Consider the following 23031-nt stretch of genomic DNA (forward strand, 5'->3'; position numbering starts at 1 on the left):
ATCGGATGGAACTATGGGAAAAGAATGCGACCGCTTTTCTGGAATTACATGATTAGTTGCCAAATATGTCTTTAGTTGCAAGTCTTTCCTTTGAAATGGTTTGTTGGAGGGCACAAATTTAGACCTTCTGGTGCCACCTCGTTAACAATATGCTTATAGAAAGACTTAAGTCATAGCTAAGTATTCTCCTTATGGAAAAAAATGTAGTTATGTAAAAGACAAATGAATCGCGCCTCAAACTTATAAATTGTTGAATGTTCCTATTGTCCAGATGGATTGGGGCCCTTGGCTGATCGTGCCAAGTCTGAACAAGCCCATCACTGTGCTGGGATGGAGAGAGAATCGCATCCACCCACCGCTGAACGTGCCCGAGGAAACCTCAGCTTGGAGTTTTATGTTGTGCCCCTCAGGAGTCAAGGGTCACATGAGGAATCTTTCTGTTGATTCATAGATAGTGAAGGGAGGGCCTCTGGCTCTTGGAAAAGGCCAGTGTCTCTTAGACCCAGGCGAATTAGGAATGTGGGGCATAGGTGAGAGGCTCTGGGTAGTGGCCATTTTCCCATCATGCTTGTTTCTCATTTCAAATTGTTTTTAGTAGAAAAATTAAGTACATTCCTTTGCTCAGACATAAATTTTGAGAATGCTTATATTCTTTTCTCAGGCGGGGATTCATTTACAATCACCCACCTTACTCTTTATTTCCAGTGTGACTCAGGAAATCAGATTTAATTTGATTCTTTAGAGAACCACAAATACTCTTGTTCGTAGAGGGAAGGCTTGTCTTATAGAATCCTGTCACAGAATGTGTGGCCCCAGGAGCGGTGGCCAGACTAGAGGTAGGCAACCGACAGCCCATGTACCAAACCAGCTCACTGCCTGTGTTGGTGAATGAAATTTCCCTGGAGCACAGCGTGCCAGTTTGTGTGCGTGTCGTCTGGGGCTGCCATCGTGCCACGGTGCCAGGGCTCAGTGTTGTGACAGAGCCGTATGGCCTGCAAAGCCTCAGTATTTACCATCTGGGCCTTTATAGAAAAAGTTTGCTAACCCCGGGGCCAGACAGCCAGCTCATTTCTGCAGGTGAAATCGTATTCTTTCTCCAACTTTCATTCCAAAACCGAAGTTGTATGACTGAGACCAAAAAAAGGTGGGGCCGAGGGAGGTACAGAATTTAAAGAAAAACAAAATCACATTTAAGAGATTAAAAAGTACTTACTTTTCCCTTGCTTATGGTAAAATAGAAATGCCTAGGTAAAGTATCAGTCTACCTTTTGGCTTTATAGCAAACCCTAGAGTCCCACGTTACTTTGGGGCAAGGTCCCTGGCAGAAGAAAATAAACCCTGTCACCTGATTTTAGGATCTAGCACTTCCTCTGTCCCCAGGCAGGTTTAAGTTTCACAAGGAAAGGTGGATAATCAACACAATGCGGAGTGATGCCCAGAGGTGCCTAGTGGGGAGTGGACACAGCAGAAAAGAGCTGGTAGCTGAGTGGGAGGCATGGGCAGGCTCTGTGGGCAGATGGGGTGCATGGGGTGACATGATGGCAAGAGGCAGGACGAAGGGGTATGGACCTCTTCAACTGTCAGAAGAGGCAAGACTGGGAGGAACGGGAATTGTTAGACAAAGTTTCATGGAAAAGGTTTGCTCTTGTGGCTGTTTACAGAGAACCTGCTGTGTGCTGAGCATTTGTAGGGATATTATATGCATATTCTTGATTTTATCCTTAACAAACAACCTCTGAGGGTAAGTATCATCTCCATTTCACAGTTGAGAAATTTCAGGCTCAGAGAGGGTAAGTGACTTGCCTGAAGACAAACCACAAGGAGGGCAGAGCTAGGATCTGAAGCCAGGCCTGTATGGCTCCATGTCTCTGCTCTGTCTGCAGGCCTGGTGGGTCCTCAGTGACACCTGATATTTAGACAGAGGGAGTTATTGTCCTGGCCAAAGGACCACATGTAGCAGCAAGGCTATGGGGAGTGGGGGCCTCAGGAAACTGTCTTAGTGGAGAGTCATGGGGGGATGTGGTTTCACCAGATTTTGAAAAGCCTTGAATGCCAAGCCATTGAGGATGGACTTTCTTCAGTGGGCAGAGGAGGTCTGGAGGAAGAGAGGGAAGGATATAAAGAAAGCAGAAAAGTTATCCCTACTGATAAAGAGGTACATAGGCTCATGTTTCCCATTCTGGCATTGACCCACTCGTGTTTTCCTCTAGGCCTCACTATCTATGAAATGGGTGCACTATTCTTCATTTACCCACCTCTTAGAGATCGTGTTTTAAATGATGAGAAAAGTTAGTAAAAATAGAGAAAACCTACTGACTGCATAACCGAGGATGTATTTACAGATGAAGGTGGAATTCTTGTGGCTCATTAAAATGATTACTGTCTTGTTTTTAAAATGCTAGCCTTCATCTTCGTGATTTATTCATCTTCAAGATCTGGCAACAACTTTTTCTATATACACTCTTCTTTGTTCTAAGAGAAAGTTTTTGATGCTCTGCCAAATAATCTCATTTCTTAAAGCAACGCTGAGCTGCAGGTCCCCCTGGACTCCTATTCCTTCCTCTTAAAAGAGGAGAAAACCCACTGAACCTCGTCAGAGACAGCCTATTAGTTTATAACTTTTTAGATCCCAGTGAATGTGAGAGATGATTGGAGAGTCTCCTTCAGGATTTTAGTATCCGTGAAGGTTTAAATTGTCAGGTGAGAACCAACCTTTCTGCTTCAGCCCAAAATACTCTTGAGGGTCTTTTTACAAGGTCACAATGTGGGCCTTCTGGTGCTTGCCTCCCAGGGACCCCATTAGAGAAGCAGTTCTGGAAACTCAGTAGGCAGAAAAGGAAGCTCATGTCCACAGGCATTTTAGCAGTTTCCCAGCTTCAGTTTGAAATTAAAACCTGATGCATTCTAGAGGGGTCATTTGGCACCCTTCCAGAGAAAGTTCAGGATCGACTTTTTCCAATGATGAAACTGTAATCCAGCCATCCGTGAAATTCGACCCTTTACTTTTCAATTGGAGGAAAGGACTGTTGGTCAGCTCCTTGTCTGGAGAGAGCCGAACCTCTGCCGGCCCTTTGGAGTGCTGGTCTCGAAGGGACAGGATCCAGAGATCAGCAGGGACAAGAAGAGGTGTCATCCAAACTAGATGGAACTGTGGGAGAAGAATGTCATCACTTTTTCTCAAATTATGTAATTAATTGCCAAATATGTGTTCAATTGCAAATCTGTCAGTTGAAATGGTTTGTTGGAGGGCCCAGATTTAGACCTTCTGGTGCCACCTCGTTAACAATATGCTTATAGAAAGATTTAGGTCATAGCTAAGTATTCTCCTTATGAGAAAAAATGTAGTTATGTAAAAGACAAATGAGGAAAGCCTTAATGGAGTGCACTTGCCTTTTTAAATCCTACAGTTTGGGGCCAGTATTTTCCCCCTCAAAGATGCCCATGACAGAATGAGAGCAAGACCTGCCTTTACCAATGAAATAAATGAAAAATCACTAGAGAAACTAAAAATAAGTTCAACATATGCACACATCCCTTGCCCCAAGCATGAATCCAGTAAAAACCTCTTTGGGACTGAACTAAAGTGTACCTTTGCATTATCTACAGGAAAGAAATAATAATTTTCTAAACAAACTAACAGCATATGTAGCATCTGCCTCAGTTGTCCCAACCCTAAGGGAGATGGTAAAGTAGGCATAGGTCTACTGGGCCACCAAGGCCCCACGAGGGCTACCCACTGGGGTCTGCGGGCAGGAGCAGACTGAGGATCTCATTTATACAAATGGCATCAGTAAGGACTTCTGCTCACATAGGTGCTTAGGTCTGTGCGTCAGCCTACACTGGTGAACTTCCAGAGTCATGACTCTGCTCCAGCTCCACACACACACACTCTCACCCCCACACACGCAACAACATACAAAAGGAAGGCTGGAACAGCTGGGAAGATAAAACAGTCAGTACCCCTCAAAATGGGGTCTAGTGACCCTCAACATCAGCATCAACCATCAACCCCTCAGCATCACCTGGCAACTGTTAGAAATACAAATTCTCAGGCCCCAGCCCAGACCTCCGCATTCTGAATCTGGGGGTAGGGGAGTGGGGAAGCAATCTGTGTTCCATGACCCCTCCAGGTGATTCTTGAGAGGCTAGGACCTAGATGACCCAGGTAACTGTTAGCTTTCTGGAAAATGAACAAATTTTACCAGATGATATGGAAACCCATTCCTAAAGTCTAAACGACATAAACGTTCAGATACAGGCATTATCTCAGTTCCTCCCATTCTCCTAATCACAGAAACTGATGAAGGCACTGGTTTTCCCAAGCCTTTCCCGTTATTTCTCTGCAGTGTTGCTAGGTTTCCCACTAGAAAAAGATTCCATGGTCAAATGAGTTTGGAATATGACTGAGTGAAAAAAAATGTGAAACAGGGTTTTTCCTGCAGAGCTCTTTAATATGCTGATGCTTGTTTTGCATTTTTAAGAGGAGGGTGTAGAATTTCCTGAACTTACTTGATCATAGAGCCCTTGTTTCCAGGAACATCTAGAACTAACGGTCTAAGGAACACACTTAAAGTTAGCCAGAGTTCGCCTAAGCTGCTTCCTGCTTCATGAGAATGCCCCAAAAGAACATAGAAAAATGAAACACGCCTGAAGTGCCTGGAAAGAAAGAATAGGCTTAAGAGAAAAAAAGTTTAGTTTTGAAAACCCAGGGCACCAAGGGAATGCTATATGTTTTAAATCCTAAAGGTTGAAGACTAGAATATTCCAAACTTCAAATTTTTGAATACTCATGAAGTTATTGGCAAATATACAAAGATAAACATAAGGTGGGCAGGAGACCACCAGATACTTGCATGGACACAGAAAGTGATAATAATAAAAACACTTACTGAGTGCTTACTGTGGGCTAGACACTCCTCTAAGCACTTATTAGAATTAACTTATTTCATCCTGAAAGCAATTCTATGAGGTGGCTATAATCATAACTCCTTTTTACAGATGCGGAAACCCATGACTCAGTTTCCTCACTGCTCAGGGTCGCATAGCAGGGGTGTGGGGAAGGCAGGATGCACATCCAGGCCCCCTGAGCCCAGAGCTTGTGTGCTAACCACAACACTATACTCCTTACACTTGCTACTCGAGAACTTGGAGTGCAGTTGGCCATCAGAGCACAATCCATGGCGGGCTGTGGGGAGTGTCAGGTGACTGATACAGGCCGCAAACACATCTCTCTGGGTTTGGACGGTAGAGGTGTTGTAAGCAGCTCTCAGGACCATCTGTGAAACTGGTTCTGGAAGATGTTCCATTAGAAAGTCTTTCAGAGGCAAATCGCAGCTATTGATCCAAGAAGATTTTATAACGATATCTGAGAGAGTATGAATCTGTTGTGCTTTGCCACAGTTGAAACTGCATTTTTAGGAGGATTATTTTGTCATATAGGAGTATGTAAATGTCCTTGCGTGCCTGTACCAAAAATGAGGGTAGAACCCCATTTAGCAAAGATGGTTGAACTCCAGTTTGCAAGTTAACCCTGTGGTTGGTGCTGAGAATGGAAAGGTGGTTTAAGATGTACCCCCGCCCCTGGAGTCCTCAGTCTAGTTAGGGAAATAAGATAATATATTTGTTTTTGTTTTTATTTAAAATTTTTTTATCCCTACCTTTTCCCAGAAAGGATTTAAGGCCAGAGATAAGATGTATGTACAGACTTTTTGTTATTCAAACACTATACAAATACTGTGAAATGTCAAGTGTTGATATAAAAATGAGTTAGTCAGCCGAGATTTGGAGCTCTAAGCTAGGGTTCAGTGGCACAGGCATCGTGATAAGTAGTCTCAGCCACAGTCCATGGCCAAGAATGCCGATTTTACCCTGTGCCATTGGTTCTGCCTAAGATGCCAACCCTATTGGGCCAGTGAGAGGTTGGGACTGAATGGCTCCCAAGGTCCCTTCTATCACTTCTGACATTTTATGAGCCTTGCTAGGGGTGGTTATCATAATGGGAGATACCCACAAATTAGATTATACCTAGTTGAAAGCCTTTAAACTAGATTCTTAGAATTCCTGTGACTTCTTTCTGATTTAGTTTTCTTTTTATCTAACTTAATGTATTTCACCAAGTACTCACCATTCTGTTTTGTGACCAGGTAGGGTGAGGTATGTTGGGAGCTGCTTGTTAGTGTTGTATCTTAGGCCCAATGCCCCATGTCATCAGAATGTCACCTGAGTTGTCTGTACCGATAGGATCTATGGGGAAGTCACAGTAAGAGGGAGGCAGAGGCAGGACAGAGCTGAAGAGCACAGACTCTGGAATTGCAAAGTGGTGAATTAGAATCCTGGCTCGGCGATTTCCTTGCTGTAAGACTTGTGGCAGGTCACCTATCCCGTTGGGTTATTGTGAGGGTTAAATGAGATGATGCATGTAAACCATTTCTACAGTGCCAGGCACAGTAAGTGTTAACTTTTTAAAAAATACATTATTACTATTATGATCATTGTTAAGAAGTGGTTAGCCAGGGTTGAGGTAATGCACGTGCCGGAGGAAGCCGCTGCGATAGTAAATTGTCATTGATGGTTGACACCTGCCCATTGTAACAGTGACTGAGGATTCTAAATGCCAAATCTTGTGACTGAGGTTTGTGACTTAGTAGATCAGCTAGCATTGCTGTTTCCCTTCTAGCCTGTGACTGTGACCCCAGGGGCATTGAGACACCGCAGTGTGACCAGTCCACCGGCCAGTGTGTCTGCATCGAGGGTGTCGAGGGTCCACGCTGTGACAAGTGCACTCGAGGGTACTCGGGAGTCTTCCCTGACTGCACTCCTTGCCACCAGTGCTTTGCTCTTTGGGACGTGATCATCGCTGAGTTGACCAACAGGACTCAGAAGTTCCTGGAGAAAGCCAAGGCCTTGAAGATCAGTGGTGTGATCGGGCCTTACCGGGAGACTGTGGATTCGGTGGAGAAGAAAGTCAATGAGATCAGAGACATCCTGGCCCAGAGCCCAGCTGCGGAGCCACTGAAAAACATTGGGAATCTCTTTGAGGAAGCAGAGTAAGTAGTTAATGAGCCAGAGTAACAACTCACAGTATTGCTTCAACTTTATGAATGAACAGCAGAGATGTCCTGGTGTGGTGCTTCCGTCAGAAGGTGTGGTTAGTCCTGTGAGTGAAAACAGATGCTGGGCCATTTGTTTCCGGCCATCTTTACTCTGGGCATTGGGTGAGTGAACGTTGGCACATCACTGGGGACCAGAATTGTGGAGGCTGCAGTATAGAATGTGTGCGTGTTGTGTTCAGCTCTCCTCTCTGCAGCGGGGCTCTAAGGCAGTAGAATGGCAAGAACGCTGGATTCGGAGACAGAGGATCCATAACTGAGCCACAGCTTGGTCACTTGCTAGGCTTGTGAACTTGAATGCCTCACTTATTCCTAAGCCTCTCTTTTCTCTCCTGTGGAAGAGGGGCAGATAATATTTGCCTTTCCCTTCAGAGTAACAAAAGGATTGATGTCTGAAATGATAATGTAATTGCAAAAACCATCATAAATATAAATTGTCATATGTTTTGCTGCTACCAGGGAAATTCCATTACCACAAATACAATTCCTATTTCCAAGTTATTTCCGCTGCTCAGCAGTTGATCCACTAGAGCAGTGCTTCATTCGTCTAATTATAACAAGACACTCCACAATGAAAAATCCTCTTCCCAGCCCTTCTCTGGGTAATCATCTCTCTGATTGGATAGTGTTGTTCTGCCAGTGAAAGCAGAGAGAATTGACCTGAGTGATGCCAAACTTCTCAGGGATTATTTTTATACCGTTTCTCCTAGACTTCTCTCTCCTGCTCTCAAAGATTCCAACTACCTTTGCCAAAAAGAACCCCAAAAAACAGCACAGTAAGATCTGAACTGGAGGACGAAACAGGAAAGGGTGGGAAGCATTTGTTTCCCCAAATGCTAGGGTTTTCTTATTACAGACTCACCACTGGGCATGAGCAGGGGACTGTTTAACAGCCAAGTCCTGTACAGTGAGGTGATTTTACATTATGACAGAACTACAGCAACATGTTTTGTGTGACGGGACTTTAATCAGCATCTCTAAGAAGCCAGATGGACTTTTCATTTCAAGGCAATGTATGAGAAGCTGGAAGGGAACAGCTGACATTAGCTCAAGTTCTTTGTAGAAGGTCCTTCCTAGACCTTCTAGATTTAAAGTAACTGGTCCCTTGATTTCAAGCCTCGGGTTTTGTGCCCAAGACCATGTGGTTGACTAGGGTGTTAAGAAATGTCTGATGTGGGGCAATAATGCATTTAATGAGGAATTTTACCTCATTAAAAAGTCTGTGGTGCAGCTCAGCCTTCTAATGCGCAGCGATTACAAGTTTTGGAAGGCCGTGGTCTGAGTGCAAGCCCATTTAGGAAACGATTCTTGGCCTTGGTCTCGTGTACCTCAGGGTAAACAAAAAAATCTGCTGTCCTTTGAGAGCCTGCCAGAAGAGAGGTTATGTTTCTGAAACAGCTCTGTTTCTATCCTCACTGTTCATTTAACTAGATAGATCATAATAATTGCAGGAAAACTAGTTTATTAATATTTTTTCAACACAATATCCAAGGATGTGTGTTTTAGGATCCAAAGCGTCATTGTTTAAAAGTATACAATGTTAGATTTGACTTTTTTTTTTTAATTGTCTGAGATCTGAGAAGAAATGAAAGCTTTCTGTGAATCAACAGATTAATAAAAGCAAAGCACTGAAGAAAGAAACTATATTCTAATAGCCTCAGGAAACAAGTCATTGGGTTTATAAAATGTTTACAAATCCTTTTAAGTACTTTTTCTTTGAGTTGGGTGATGGTATTATCTCAGCCTTAAATATCATTTTTCAGGTGGTCCCCCACCTTTCAGCATCTCTACATTTTCTCAGTTTTTTATACTGACTGTTTTATCCCTGAGAAGACGATTATATTCCATTAGGTGACCCAATAATACCCAGACCTAAGGTCCTCTTAAATATTACTTTCTTTGTGATATACACATGCACACATGCTGTATATACAAATAGATGCCTAAAATACAGCCTTGGAGACAGGAAAAGTGCAGAACAAAATGCAGTTGGGTTTAGATTCCAAATGAAATATTGTGAAAACTAAATGTTTATCATATTCCATTCTCAGGAGATACTACCTTCTGTCTTATGAAAAATAAAAGGGTTACTTGTTGGTGGAAGAAAAGAGGCTCCTTCGATGGGACCTTGCTTAAAAGGGGAGTGTATGGAAAGCCCCTTCGTCTCCCGGGTGGCCGTGGGGCTTCCTTGCTGCATGTCCCATCTTGAAGGAGATCCCTGAGGTTCAGATAAGAGCATTTTGAGCCGATGGCTGGGAGGCATAATTCTACACTGGAGTCACTTCTGTCTTTTGAGTTATTGGGATTGTATGGGCTTGAAGCTGCTTAGACAGAGTTGGAACCCCGCAGTCAGGACATATGCTCATAATACAGCAGAGATTTGGAATCCCTCAGATGGGCCCATCTGCCACACCACAGCTAAATGGTGCTTCTGTGTTCTTTTTCAAACTCTTCGAAGAAAGAAAAATTGTTAGATTTAATAGTCTCTTAATGAGGAGAATAAAACCAGTACTTAGAGATAAATTGTTACCAATTACTGAATTCGTTTGAAATTACAGAGAAATGGGTACAGTATTAGTAGAAAAGGTAAAAATGAGACTTCAAAATTCCCCTTTGGTTGTTTTTATTTAGGTAAACTTACCCCCTTCTCTTTACAGGAAACTAACCAAAGATGTTACGGAAAAGATGGCTCAAGTAGGAGTGACATTATCTGACACAGCTTCACAGAGCAACAGCACAGCCAAAGAACTAGACTCTCTACAGACGGAAGCAGAAAGCCTAGACAGCACAGTGCAAGAGTTTGCTGAACAATTGGAATTTATCAAAAACTCAGATATTCGAGGTGAGCATTTTTTGTGCAAGTACTCAATCCTGGACAATGGATTTAACCATCTGTCTAGCCTTTTAATACAGTACTTTCAGGAAAAAATTAAGTGCTTTCTGATAATTTTAAAGCTTTTTCTCCTTCAGTTTCTGGCACAAATGAGGATTAAAGTCCCCATTTTACAAATGTGGTTCCTGGGGCACAGAGAGACTAGGAGACATAGCAGAGGTCCCATGGAGCGAGCAGCAGTCATTGGATTAGAATGGCATCTGTTTCCCGAGTTTTTTCAGTTCGTGGTTTAACCTCCTGGCTTTTCTTGGAAAGGGGCTCTTTTGAATAGTTAAGAAATTAAGTTGATACTTCTGCAAGTCCTTTTATATTCAAGAATGTTGCTTGGTCAGGAAATAACTTTTGCAAATCCTTCATTTGTTGATATCATAGGCCATATATAGGACCCTCCCCCCAGAAAGCAAAAGAAAGATGTCAGTTCACACTATATCCATCCTGTTTTATGCATGATCACTTATTTTTTGGGCTAGGTCCTTAAAGCAAAAACATCTCATACTATTTTATGTATATAATACTAGCCATTTGAGGGGATTTAAATAGTTAAATGACTGAGAAAAGGGAAAAATTACCTGGACATGTAATCTACAGGCTGCCTGACACCAGCGATTTGGAAATAACTGGATGTTTGCCTGTGTGTAGAAACAATCCAGATGTTTGGCATCCTCCAGAGCCAGAGTAGATGCTAACAGGACAAAGAATATTCATTGGTCATGAGAGGAAAGTTATATTTCTTCATAAAGATTTTGTGCCTTGAATTTTAAAACAAGACCATACAGTAAATTTAGGGCTGAAAGACACCAGATACAGACATTGCTTGATGAAGAGACTGGGTACAAGGGGATTAACTGTGGGCAATTTCATTTCGTGCTCTAGGCGCCCTGGATAGCATTACCAAGTATTTCCAGATGTCTCTCGAGGCAGAGGAGAGGGTGAATGCCTCCACCACAGATTCCAACAGCACTGTGGAGCAGTCAGCCCTCACTCGAGACAAAGTGGAAGACTTGATGTTGGAGCGCGAGTCCCAGTTCAGGGAAAAACAAGAGGAACAGGCCCGCCTTCTGGATGAACTGGCAGGGAAACTACAAAGTCTAGACCTTTCAGCCGCTGCTGAAATGGTAAGATTTGAGGGTTGGGCCTCAAGGCCATCATGCTATACTAGAAAAAACACCCTCCTTTGTCTTTAATAGTGTTTACTTTTCAAAGGAATCAGCAGGAGTGAAACTCCTAGGCTCCCATCTCTGGACCACAGGGTATGGGGTATCCATGACCAAGACAGATTAAAAACAGCAGCATATGTGATTCCAACCTTCCCTCTCTTCCAGTGGTTTCTCTGTGGTACAACCAAAGAAACATGACTACTTTCCTATACTGTTGTATTGACTCAGTGACTTATTTCAACTTGATCCTTTTTATACTGTGGACCTTTCTTTTTTACTTTGTTTCGGTTTGAAGTGCAAACTCTATCTCAGTGGAGCAATTCAAAATCATTCTGGGAGGGACTTCCTAAAAAATTAAAGGGAGCTAAAGACTTTTTTCCATGGGTGCTAGTTAAAATGTTCCTTTGTTCCAGTAACTTTACCTGGTGAAGATTAACCCTGAGAGTCTAGAAAGTAGATTCATTTCCCAGAAGCTTTTAAAAAGTAACTCAGAAGCCAAATGAAATTGAGTAGTGAGTTTAATGAAAATCAGGCAGAAGTCCAAAAAGCACAACTCAGCCTGTTTCCTCTTGATTCCTTATTGTTTTTCATGGAAGAGTACATATCTGAGAGAATCTGGAGGGTATTTCTTATAGACTTTTATTTTATAAGGTTTGTGTTCTCTTAGCTTAGAAAGACAGAGGGACATTTAGTAAAAGAAGGGGGAAGGTGGGTGCATGGAAGACTGTGAAGAGTTTGAACTTCATCACGATTTTGTCTTAGTGACATTTCCCCCCTCCCTCTCTGTCTCCTTCCCTTGCCCCCTCTCGCTTCTTCTGAAATAGACAAAACACACTGTCTGTACTGTATTGTGACAAATTTAATTGATGCCTACAAGGTTATATATTCATTATCTTATGAAGTAGTAAGTAAGTAGATCTGGTGTCACCATTTAACAGAAAAGTGGAGGCTGAGAGCAGTGTGTAAACTGCACCTACTGGGAGACAACGTCATTATACATAGGCATGAAATGCCAATTGTCTCAATCTTCTTTCAGTGTTGATTCCGTCCTTACGTCTAATAAAAACCAGTAATCACAAATAATATCTCTACAAACTAAAATGAAAGCAGCTAAGCTTGCTAAAGGATGTTTGCTTTGCAACAGAAGGTATCTCGGAGTGGGTGGTGATGGGTGGGTTCCCCTGGCCATGTGAATGGATACCCTTCCCTTGCTTCCTTTTACATCTGGTGAGCTCCTAGGGATTAGCCAGCTTCTTCTGTTCTCTCATTGTATGTGTTTGTCTTTGTTAATTATCCTATGAGAATTCCCTTCATAGGTTCTATACTTATGCTTCTTATATAGAAATAGACTTTTGTCCCTTTGTGTTTTTCAGGTACCTTCAGTTCTCTGTCTTTGTGTATATTTAGCTAGACCCGTGCTGTTTTTATCATGCCTGCCCATCTGTTGAAATAAAACAGATCTTCTAGCATTGTCAGATTGTTTTTAGAAAGCATCCCTGAGGTCTTACGCGTCTCTTCTTGATTACGGCTCATATTCTTCTATAGCACGTAGGATAAACTTTATTTTCTGAAGCTTTTTATGTACTGTAAACCCGATAGACGAAAGACTATTTTATTTACTAGAGATATAATGGAATTATAATTACCATAAAATTATTAGGCTAAAGAGTTGATTGTATTTATTCAAAAACTACTTTTTTACTTCTTAAAAAGAATACTTTGCTTGTTTGGGAGTATTCTGTTAACTACTTTTCAGTGCAGTAAATCTTTTGCCTCTTTTCAATATGAGCATTTTCCACAAAGGATAGCTCTAAAACAATCTTCTCCCTACTCAGCCTTCTCCATCATAGAGGGAACTTATAATTTATCAGTATGCATGTGTATGCCAGGACCAAGCCCTGATCGTTGGAAGTTTCTAGTGGATAAGAAAGAGGAGGAGTGGGGCGGTGGGGGAGTTGCGGGGGGCGGGGGTTTGCTCATTTGGAAATACAAACCTTTGTGCTGTTTTCTCTCTTCCTCTCACATCTGGAATGTCCCCCCACTTCCCCTGCTCAAATCCCACCAGCCAACACATTCTTCTCCCACTACAACTAACTCAATCCTCAGTAGTCTATCCTTTGTCTGCTTTCCTTTATACTTAACTGCATCTGACCTATTCTTGGCTGTTCTATGTAGAATGATCTTGTCTTTCTAACTGGATGGGAAGTTACTAAAAGGCTAGATAATGGCCCTTTTATCTCACCCTATTCACCAGAACAGTTAACATGGTGCTAGGTCTAAAGAAGTTTCTCAATACTTTTTTTTTTTTTAATCCAACTAGTTAGAATAAAGGGAAGCATTCTTTGGCTCTCATATTGGCAGACTTCAACTTGATACAGGAGATAATGTTTGCACCCTGAGCAGAGCCCATGTGGTATTCCAATTCACTAGGGCAGAAGGTATTAATGAAGGGGTGTGAATTTCATTGTTTCCTTGGAAATAAAAGCAGGTTAGCTTATTCCTGGGCTCTGTGCTCCTCTCTCCATCTTGAACACTGTTTTCAAGCACCCTTGCTGAGGACCACCTACATGCTCTCTGGGGCCAGCCAGGCCCTGCACGGCTGTTACACTGCAGCAGACTCACTCTCTGAACTCTCGTGTCTGCTCCTTGGCTTGTTGCAGACCTGTGGAACGCCTCCAGGGGCCTCCTGTTCTGAGACTGAATGTGGCGGCCCAAATTGCAGAACTGACGAAGGAGAGAAGAAGTGTGGGGGGCCTGGCTGTGGCGGTCTGGTCACTGTTGCACACAGTGCCTGGCAGAAAGCCATGGACTTTGACCGAGATGTCCTGAGTGCCCTGGCTGAGGTGGAGCAGCTCTCCAAGATGGTAATTCAGTGGACGGCCTTAGTTTTTGTTGTTTGTTTGCTTTCAGTTGTGGATTGGAGGATCTGAAAGGGCATTTTACAATCAAGTATGCAAGTTCAAGTTTTTACGAGGTCAGGGAAAGAGATGAGGTTTTATTTATAGATAATTTAAGAATTTGCTTTCTTCTCATGACGATAATTTGAGATCACCGTTACTTACCATGGGTCCAGGGTTGTGAATGCATCCAGCTGTACTACAAAGATTCTATAGTAAACAATTGAGCATTTAGTCTTCTAAAGTGACACATGAAGTTTTTTGTTTTTTTTTTGTGAGGAAGATCAGCCCTGAGCTAACATCCATGCCAATCCTCCTCTGTTTTTTGCTGAGGAAGACTGGCCCTGAGCTAACATCCATTGCCAATCCTCCTCCTTTTTTTTTTCCCTTTTTCTCCCCAAAGCCCCAGTAGATAGTTGTATGTCATAGTTGCACATCCTTGTAGTTGCTGTATGTGGGACGCCGCCTCAGCATGGCCGGAGAAGCGGTGCATTGGTGCGCACCCAGGATCCGAACCTGGGCCGCCAGTAGCAGAGCGTGCACACTTAACCGCTAAGCCACGGGGCCAGCCACGACACATGGATTATTAACTTTAGGTTAACTGAAGTACTTCTGTTGGCACCTGAGAAAAAGACTCAGAAACATTTTATAGGCCACCAAATGTTTTGGAGGAGTTAAAAACAACTAGAAAAAATTTTATATGCTAGCCCTATCTATATAAGACTACTGTATAGGAATCTGTATACTGAATACTTTCAGACTGTATAGGAATATAATACTAGATTATTGACTGGGAGACATTTGTTTCTAAAAGCCGTGATTCCAAATGCTTCATGTTTCAACATCATTTTCTGGGCCATTTATAATATTCTGGTCTGCTTTAAAAACAGTGAAGTTGTTCCATGAGTAATTTATTCCTCATCTGTAGGTCTCTGAAGCAAAACTGAGGGCAGATGAGGCAAAACAGAATGCTCAAGATGTTCTGTTGAAAACCAACGCTACCAAAGAAAAAGTGGATAAGAGCAATGAGGACCTGAGAAATCTCATCAAGCAGATCAGAAACTTTCTGACTCGTAAGGAATTTTTTCATTTTACTTTTAGACATTTCTTCCTATCTTGGAATATAAAACCGTTTTATAAGAGTCTTTTTGTTAGGCTATAATTCAAATCTGCATTTTAGATAAAATGAATGTCTGACAGAGAATAAAGTAATATTTCCAAATAAAAAAAAAAGTCCATGTTAAGAAATGTTTCCATTTAAGAAGCTTATGTATGTGTATGTAAATAACCTTCTCTGATGTTATGCAGATACAGACCCATCTGATGGGATACCCAAGTAGGAAATCAAGAAGTCAAACATACACTGTGAGAACTGAATTTGGAATCTATAGTAGAGATGACGTATAATGTCATTAGAACCTTAACTCAGAGTTTATTTTGACATTGCCCGCAAAGCTCTGTAATCCTATTATTTACATGATATTATACCTTTGGTTAGACAGCTCTATACCTTAATGTTTTGTAGAGAAAAAGAAAATCTCTAGAATTTGTGGTCCAGCTCCTAAGTGTTGCTAGTCACAGTTTGAGTGTCATCAGTAAGGATGGTTTTGGCTTCAAGTTACAGAAGACTTTCAACTGAAATGAACTTAATCAAAAAATATGTGTATTATATCACATACCAAAAAGTTCAGTAGTGGGACAGCTCCGTGTTTCTGGGACCCACATACTTTTCATCTTTCTGCTCTGCCCCATTTTAAGCATATCAGCTTTGTTCTCAGGCTAGCTCCTCCTGGTTAGAAGGTGGCTGCCAAAGTTCTAGACTTCACATAATGATTCAATACTACCTAACGGAAGAAGAGACCACCTGTTCCTTTGTTGTATCTTTTCTTAAGGGAGGAAATCTTCCCCAGAAGCCTTTGGGCAGTCATCTCCATAAATCTCATTGGCCAGAAATGAATCCCATAACCATGCATGTCACTGGCAAGTGGAATGGGATTACTGTAATTGGCAGACTAATCAAGATTTAACTCTGAGTTGATAAGTTTACCTTACCTTAGAGGGAGGTCCTGAACAAAATCAGAATTCTGTTTGCAAGGAGAAGGGAGGAATGGCTAATAAGTAAGGAAGTCATCACTCAATCACATTTTCCTGTGCTTAAATCCTTAGGGGTCCATTTTTATTTTCTTAGACAGTTAAAAAAAAAAAAAAGCTTTAAATTAATGACATATTTGAAGCTTAACTTCTTTGGCATCTTTTTGACCACCTTTCACATTTAACATTTGAAATTCCTTGGCTTCTTTGAAAATACACTATCCTGATTCTCTTGCTTCTCTGACTGGATTTTCTCCCTCTGTAATTTCCTGAATCCAGATAATTTATGAGGAATATCAGCTCTTTACATCTGCATTTACAATAGTTTCCTAGCTATTCTTCCAACTCAATTTTCATTGCCTTTTAGAATCAAGTGCCATCTTTATACCCTGCCTCTACTGTTTTCTACACTCTGAACCATTCACTCTGCCTGACTTTCACATGACATGCTCTGCCCATACTATCTCTCCATCCAGAGATGTCCTTCTTTTTTCTTTCAAATCCTATTATCCTTCAAAACCTGATCAGTTCCTCATCCTCCACCAAGTCTTCCCTGACTGTCCCAGCCTACAGCTCATTCCTGTAGTACTCATTGTCTGTAGCTCCTCTTTCATGTGTGTAGGTTTCATCTCCCCACTCAGACTACAAACTCGTAAACAGGAAATGCATTATGTCTTGGTGTAACCCCATCGTGCTGTTCACCTACTGGGTCACCAGTAAGTGGCTGAGTGAACCATCTATGATTTTCACCTCTTTACGGGGACATCTTTGCTTTTAACAGAGGATAGTGCTGACTTGGACAGCATTGAAGCAGTTGCTAATGAAGTATTGAAAATGGAAATGCCTAGCACCCCACAGCAGTTACAGAACCTGACAGAAGATATTCGTGAACGAGTTGAAAGCCTTTCTCAAGTAGAGGTTATTTTACAGCAAAGTGCTGCTGACATCACCAGAGCTGAGCTGTTGTTGGAAGAAGCTAAAAGAGCCAGGTATCTGAAGACATTGTGGCATCTGGGAGCTTCTTTTGTGGGAGCTTATTTTCTGTACCTAGTATGGAGTAAAAAAGTATTTCTTGCACCAGTGAAATTTCTAAGAGTGACCTGGGCGTCTCTCTCTTGGTCATTCCAGGAAGGCTGTTCTTTCTTCTTTTCTGAGGGAAAGTACTTTTCTCATGTTCATGTATATTACCTCTTTTACTCAGCAAAAGTGCAACAGACGTTAAAGTCACTGCAGACATGGTAAAGGAAGCTCTGGAAGAAGCGGAGAAGGCGCAGATTGCAGCAGAGAAGGCAATTAAACAGGCAGATGAAGACATCCAAGGGACCCAGAACCTGCTGACTTCCGTAAGATATATTACAATCTACATGTGGGAGAACACACTCACATATACTTTTATCAGGAAGGTTTAAGTGCATTTGATAGTTATTTATGAATATTCTTACAACTGAACATTAAAGGATTCCTCTAATTTAAATAAATCTGAACTACTCCTTAGCACATTTTCAAGGGAAAAAGCACTCTGAAGACACTAAAACATTAAGCCCCCCTTTCATTTTAACCCCCACAAAAAGCCTAAGAAAGACTGTGTGTTTCTATCTCCTGTTCTTTCAAGGAACTGCATAGACTCTACTTAGGAGTATGAAAAATAGTGTTAATTTCAAAATCCAGTTTTAGAAAACTCGTTATAAAGCAGCCCCAAAGCAACCTACAAGCATGGTTAAGACTACTGTCTCAAGATTTATGAGGTGGTTGGTCACAAAAATTGTACTACAGTTTTGAAAACCACTGGAAAGCAACCAAAGTCAAAATATCTACTTCCACTGCCCAATTCTAGGGGAACCTAGTAGAGATGTTATAGCTCAACAATTTGTTTTGTTCAGAATGCATGGAAAACTTAATGATTTTTATAAGCAAAATACTCTTAGTGGTTGGTGCCTTTAATATCTGGTAGTCTCAAAGAGAACTTTTCACATGGATTTAATGCTTTATTCTAAAAATCCTCTTATTTCTTAAAAGTAATGTAAACATAATTCTACTTTAGTCGTTCATTTTTCAAAAACCAGTTCTATAAGCAAATTTTTCCTCCCAATTTTAGGAAAGTTCATTTGTTTTATAAAGATGGGTGAAGAAAATTGATGAGTCATTCAATCTCTACCCATCTTCTAGAATATACTCTGAAATTAGATGCTCCCATTACTCGGCACTGTCACCCTCCTCAGGCCAACAATCCCTAATGTTTAAAACCTGGGAGATGGTTTTTCTCAACCTGCTTTTCCTATGATTAGTTGATAGAAACCTGTCTTCCCCTGTTTTACTGTTCTCTGTAAACTGAAGCCTGCCAGTTCCTCAGCTACAGCTCCTTCTTAAAGTTTGAGCATATATATAAGGCCCCTTCTTCAGGCTACTTGTTCAAGTTTAAAAAAATTTTGTTTTCCCACCAGTGTTCTAACCTTTTCATTATTCTGATTTTTCTATCTCTAAGTTTTTCAACTTTCTTAGTGTGCTGGTAGCATTTTAATGAACTTTATCTATTTAGGTGACTTTTTAAAAATTACTGTTTTGAAATGGAAAATATTAAGTTATAGAAGTGAGCTATTTGGCTTGATGATGGAAGTTAATAATGGTGGTTTTGTTTTTCAGGGACCCTGGGGGGAGGAAGTGTTTTAGGATAACAAATAGGAAACCAAGAGAACCTCTAACTAAACTATGCTAATGAAAACTTGTCAGAAACTGTCCACTCTTTTAAGAATAAAACTATAAAGCTTATCTTCTAAGAATTATAACTACTCTCTAAGGATAAGGATTTTTTTCTTAAGTTAATTAATGGGTGAACTTTTAGGTCAAGAATCATTTGGTTTGAAATAGTTACAAATTTGAGCATGTCTATACTGACCCATTAGTTTAATTATTGTTATTCAGAGTTAATTCTATGGAATAGACCAATCCTTGAAGATCATTTTTAAGAAAAATTAGATGCTCAGTGAACTGGTTCTTCTGACATGGGTCAGAACGCTTACCTTGGCTAGCTTTTAAAAATCAATGTTTATTGATTATAATTTGAAAAGAGGTCAAATGTGGATCCTCACCAGTTGCCCAGATTTTTTCCCTAAATAACTCAGAGTATTTATAGCTTCCAGCAGTAACTCTCCCAGACCATATGCCATCTCACAATCCTATAGTAACTTCTCAGAGTTTTAAAGAACATTCCTGGTCCCCATGTCTTCAGTAATTAGCTAAAAACACTCAAATTAACTTTCTAGGTAGTTTCTGAAATGCCATAACCTCCACTACTAGAGTTTAACATTTAGAGTTGATAGAAAAACTAAAGGTGGCTGGGAGTTATAATTTTCCCACCCACATTAATTTGGAAATCTATGTGGAAATCCCTTTTCTCACATCTGCTTATTTGTGAATATTGTTTAGCCAAAGTTTGCAGGTGTTCTTAAAATGCTTTCTCAACACATCAGGCTGCCTGGGGGTGGTTCAGTAAGGAAAAATTTTACATGAATTTCAGCCTAGATCATCAAAAGTACCAAAAGAATAAAGTTAATATAGGAGATATAGCAAAGACTATTTAAAGTTGGGCACATCACATAGGCTTTCCTGAAATTTTATTTTTAGTTGACTACTTTTGTTCTAGAGCAAAATAGCATGGCAGCCTTTTAAATCTTCCTCTAAACTTATATTCATAGAACTTCCTACCACTTCTTAAATTAATGGTTTGCTAGATGATTGACATTATACTTTTAGATTGAGTCTGAAACAGCAGCTTCTGAGGAAACCTTGGTCAACGCCTCCCAGCGCATCAGTGAGCTAGAGAGGAATGTGGAAGAACTTAAGCGCAAGGCTGCCCAGAACTCTGGGGAGGCAGAGTATATTGAAAAAGTTGTATATACTGTGAAACAAAGTGCAGATGATGTTAAGAAGGTAAGTAAATCTTTGTAACTTCACAGCTATGTTGATAAAGGAGCAACCAGTCTCCTCGTTGCCTTCCTTGGAATTAATAAGGGACGTGGACCTAACATCGTTATTCATCACAAACATCCCAAGTGACCTATTTTGAAATAGCAGTCTTCAGAGACACAGCTGGAAAAGAATGGGAGTGGATATGAAAGTATCCAAACTTGGATAAGGGTTTAGAAAAATGAAATTAATTTAACTTAGGGGTGGAAGTCTTAAAGCAAGCATTCTGTATTTCAATTAGGAAGATCTTTATGGAATACATTAATTACCTGGCTATTTGAGAAATCGTTAAAAGCAGGGTAGAAAAAGCTTAGAGTTCTTAACAGAGACAGCTAGTAGGGAAGCAAATCTCACCTCTTCCACACTCATTTTGAATTAACCACCTCGTTTTTCTCATTGGAGGGTACTATATTTTGCAGAGAAAATCTCACACAACCCAAATTTTTCATCAGAAGCCAAGTGATCACTGAAACACCTGTTCAGTTTCTAAATTTGTATGGGCAAATGTTTACCTCTAAAGAAACCTTTTTGAACTTTTTTTTTTTTTTTTTGGTGAGGAAGATTGGCCATGAGCTAAGATCCATGCCCATCCTCCTCCATTTTGCATGTGGGATGCCGTCACAGCATAGCTTGATGAGAGGTGCGTAGGTCTGTGCCCGGGATTCGTACCTGTGAACGCCAGGCTGCCAAAGCAGAGTGTGTGAACTTAACCACTATGCCACCGGGCTAGCCCCCCTTTTTGAACTTTTGAGGGGAGTGTTGAACCTGTTAAATGAATAGTAAGGAGTTATAAACTGAAATTAAATCAAGATTTTTCTGAAGTTACTGTGGCTTTTAAGCATTACATAAGGGTGACTTCCCTACACCTCTGGGTTAGGGGAGAGAACAAAACAGAAAGAAAAGTTCACTGCCACATCTGTCTTTTCCATTGTGGGTTATAGCTTCCTGTGGTTCTGAGAGCATAAATTTCCCAAGTAGTCTTCTTACAGAGCATTTTGCATCAATATGACATCTGATTACATGAAGACGGACAAAACCCCTCGACATGAAATTTCTGTATCAATGGCTATTGTTTGAACAGTGTTTCTCAAAAAAATCACTTACAACCATCTTTCCAAACCCACACCAATTTCTCCTTTCTTCACCCACCCCACATATGCTACAATCTCGCCCTGCCTTTGGTTAAATCTGCCTTTTCCCTCTGATTTCCTTATATCAAGTCTCTACAAACCCTAAATTAGTCAAAATGCAGATGGTCATCCTTCCACTTCTTCAAAACGAGCCATTTTTGATGTCTAAATGTTTGGATCTCAGCACATCTACTTTTGAGCAAATCTATTTCTCTGACTCTCCATATAATTCTCTTACAGCATCTCCACAGAAAAGTGCTAATCAGCAGAAGAGAGAGAGGGCTTAGCCCTCGAGACCTGCTATAGCTCCAAAATGTCTCAGAAATCTTTCGTTTTTAAAAATCATGGCAATATTATATTTAATTCCACTGTTTCAACATAATGTTTTCAGTTATTTACCACTGAATAGCTGGAAGCCTGAGTATGCTTCATGGTGGCCCTTAATCCACAATACTTGCCATGCAAGTTAATATCTGTGATCCCAGCCTGCCCTGATTATACTTCTGCTTTTAAATGTAATTACTGACACTAACACTATCACTTCTTTGTGTCTAAATGTGGAACTGCAGACTCTGGATGGTGAACTTGATGAAAAGTATAAGAAAGTAGAAAACTTAATTGCCAAAAAAACCGAAGAGTCAGCTGATGCCAGAAGGAAAGCTGAAATGCTACAAAATGAAGCAAAAACACTTTTGGCTCAAGCAAACAGCAAGCTGCAACTGCTGAAAGGTAGGTCTTTTCACTTAGGCTCATGATTTCAAGACGTATTTGCAAATGAAGACATCCGTAGACTTTATTTTATTTAAAAGGTGCAAATCTATTCACTTTGTCTTAGGCACTGAAAGCCTTACAGGCAAAGAGGATCAGTATTAGATTTTGAGATGATCATAGTATAAATTGCTCAGACTTTTTCTTTTCATCTCGCACAGATTTAGAAAGAAAATATGAGGACAATCAAAAATATTTAGAAGATAAAGCTCAAGAATTAGTAAGACTGGAAGGAGAAGTCCGTTCACTCCTAAAAGATATAAGCCAGAAAGTTGCTGTTTATAGCACCTGCTTGTAACAGAGGACAGGCTACAAGTGTAAGACGGCTGAAGTGACCAAAGTCAGCTACATTCTAAAAACTGATGTAATGATCTTCAAAGTAAAACTCATTACCTATTTAATGTTTTTAATCGCCACATTTTGTATGGAGTTAAATAAAGTACAGTGCTTTTGTATAAATATATATTTAGTATAATTCTTAATTCAGTGTTACTTTTACTGATTCAGTGTTCATGAAACCCTTTAATGAAGAAGGTGATTTTCACTGTGAAGATGGCTTTATAAACACGTTGATTGCCTCCATGGAGACCCTAATTTCTGTTATGTCTATAAACAAGCGGTTACTCATCTGTTTGCTAGGTCAGTATCTTCCACAAATTCACCTCCCAGTGGGATTCCCAGGTGGAGGTTAAGGGGGAAGGACACAGCCTGAGCTCCCTTCACCATTTCAGTGGCTGCTTAGTTGCTCCAATCTCCAAAACTCCCGTAAGTATTCCTTGCTCTAGGAAAGAGAACAAAAATCAGCCGTTTTTAGAAAAATCAGGAGAGTGAATTATGGCTTTTAAGTGTTACCACCTAGAATAGGGCCAGGGTTGCTGAGGGGAGCAGATTTGGGCCTGAGTTTACAGACATTGCTCCTGCCAACTAAGCAGTGCTTCTCAAAGTACAGAATGATGCTAAAATTTCTCAGCTTTTATATTGTATTTTATTTGATTTCACAAAGTAAAGATTCTCGGATACAAT

The 23031-nt window shown here is 40.7% G+C and overlaps 1 protein-coding gene across 1 annotated transcript in view; it reads left to right on the forward strand.

The window, feature by feature from the left end:
• The window catches only part of LAMB1 (laminin subunit beta 1), a 70248-nt gene extending 47777 nt beyond the window's left edge, over nucleotides 1–22471 (forward strand). The window contains exons 25-34 of the mRNA XM_058523166.1: nucleotides 6677–7046; nucleotides 9767–9951; nucleotides 10876–11117; nucleotides 13820–14023; nucleotides 14985–15129; nucleotides 16929–17136; nucleotides 17349–17490; nucleotides 19898–20074; nucleotides 21810–21969; nucleotides 22170–22471. Of these exons, the coding sequence (XP_058379149.1) occupies nucleotides 6677–7046; nucleotides 9767–9951; nucleotides 10876–11117; nucleotides 13820–14023; nucleotides 14985–15129; nucleotides 16929–17136; nucleotides 17349–17490; nucleotides 19898–20074; nucleotides 21810–21969; nucleotides 22170–22306 (1970 nt within the window). The 3' untranslated portion in view covers nucleotides 22307–22471. The remainder of the gene's footprint in view (nucleotides 1–6676; nucleotides 7047–9766; nucleotides 9952–10875; nucleotides 11118–13819; nucleotides 14024–14984; nucleotides 15130–16928; nucleotides 17137–17348; nucleotides 17491–19897; nucleotides 20075–21809; nucleotides 21970–22169) is intronic.
• The last annotated feature ends 560 nt before the right edge of the window (nucleotides 22472–23031 follow it).

This window comes from Diceros bicornis, chromosome 3 (genome assembly GCF_020826845.1).
Source record: "Diceros bicornis minor isolate mBicDic1 chromosome 3, mDicBic1.mat.cur, whole genome shotgun sequence".
In the NCBI taxonomy this organism is placed as follows: domain Eukaryota; kingdom Metazoa; phylum Chordata; class Mammalia; order Perissodactyla; family Rhinocerotidae; genus Diceros; species Diceros bicornis.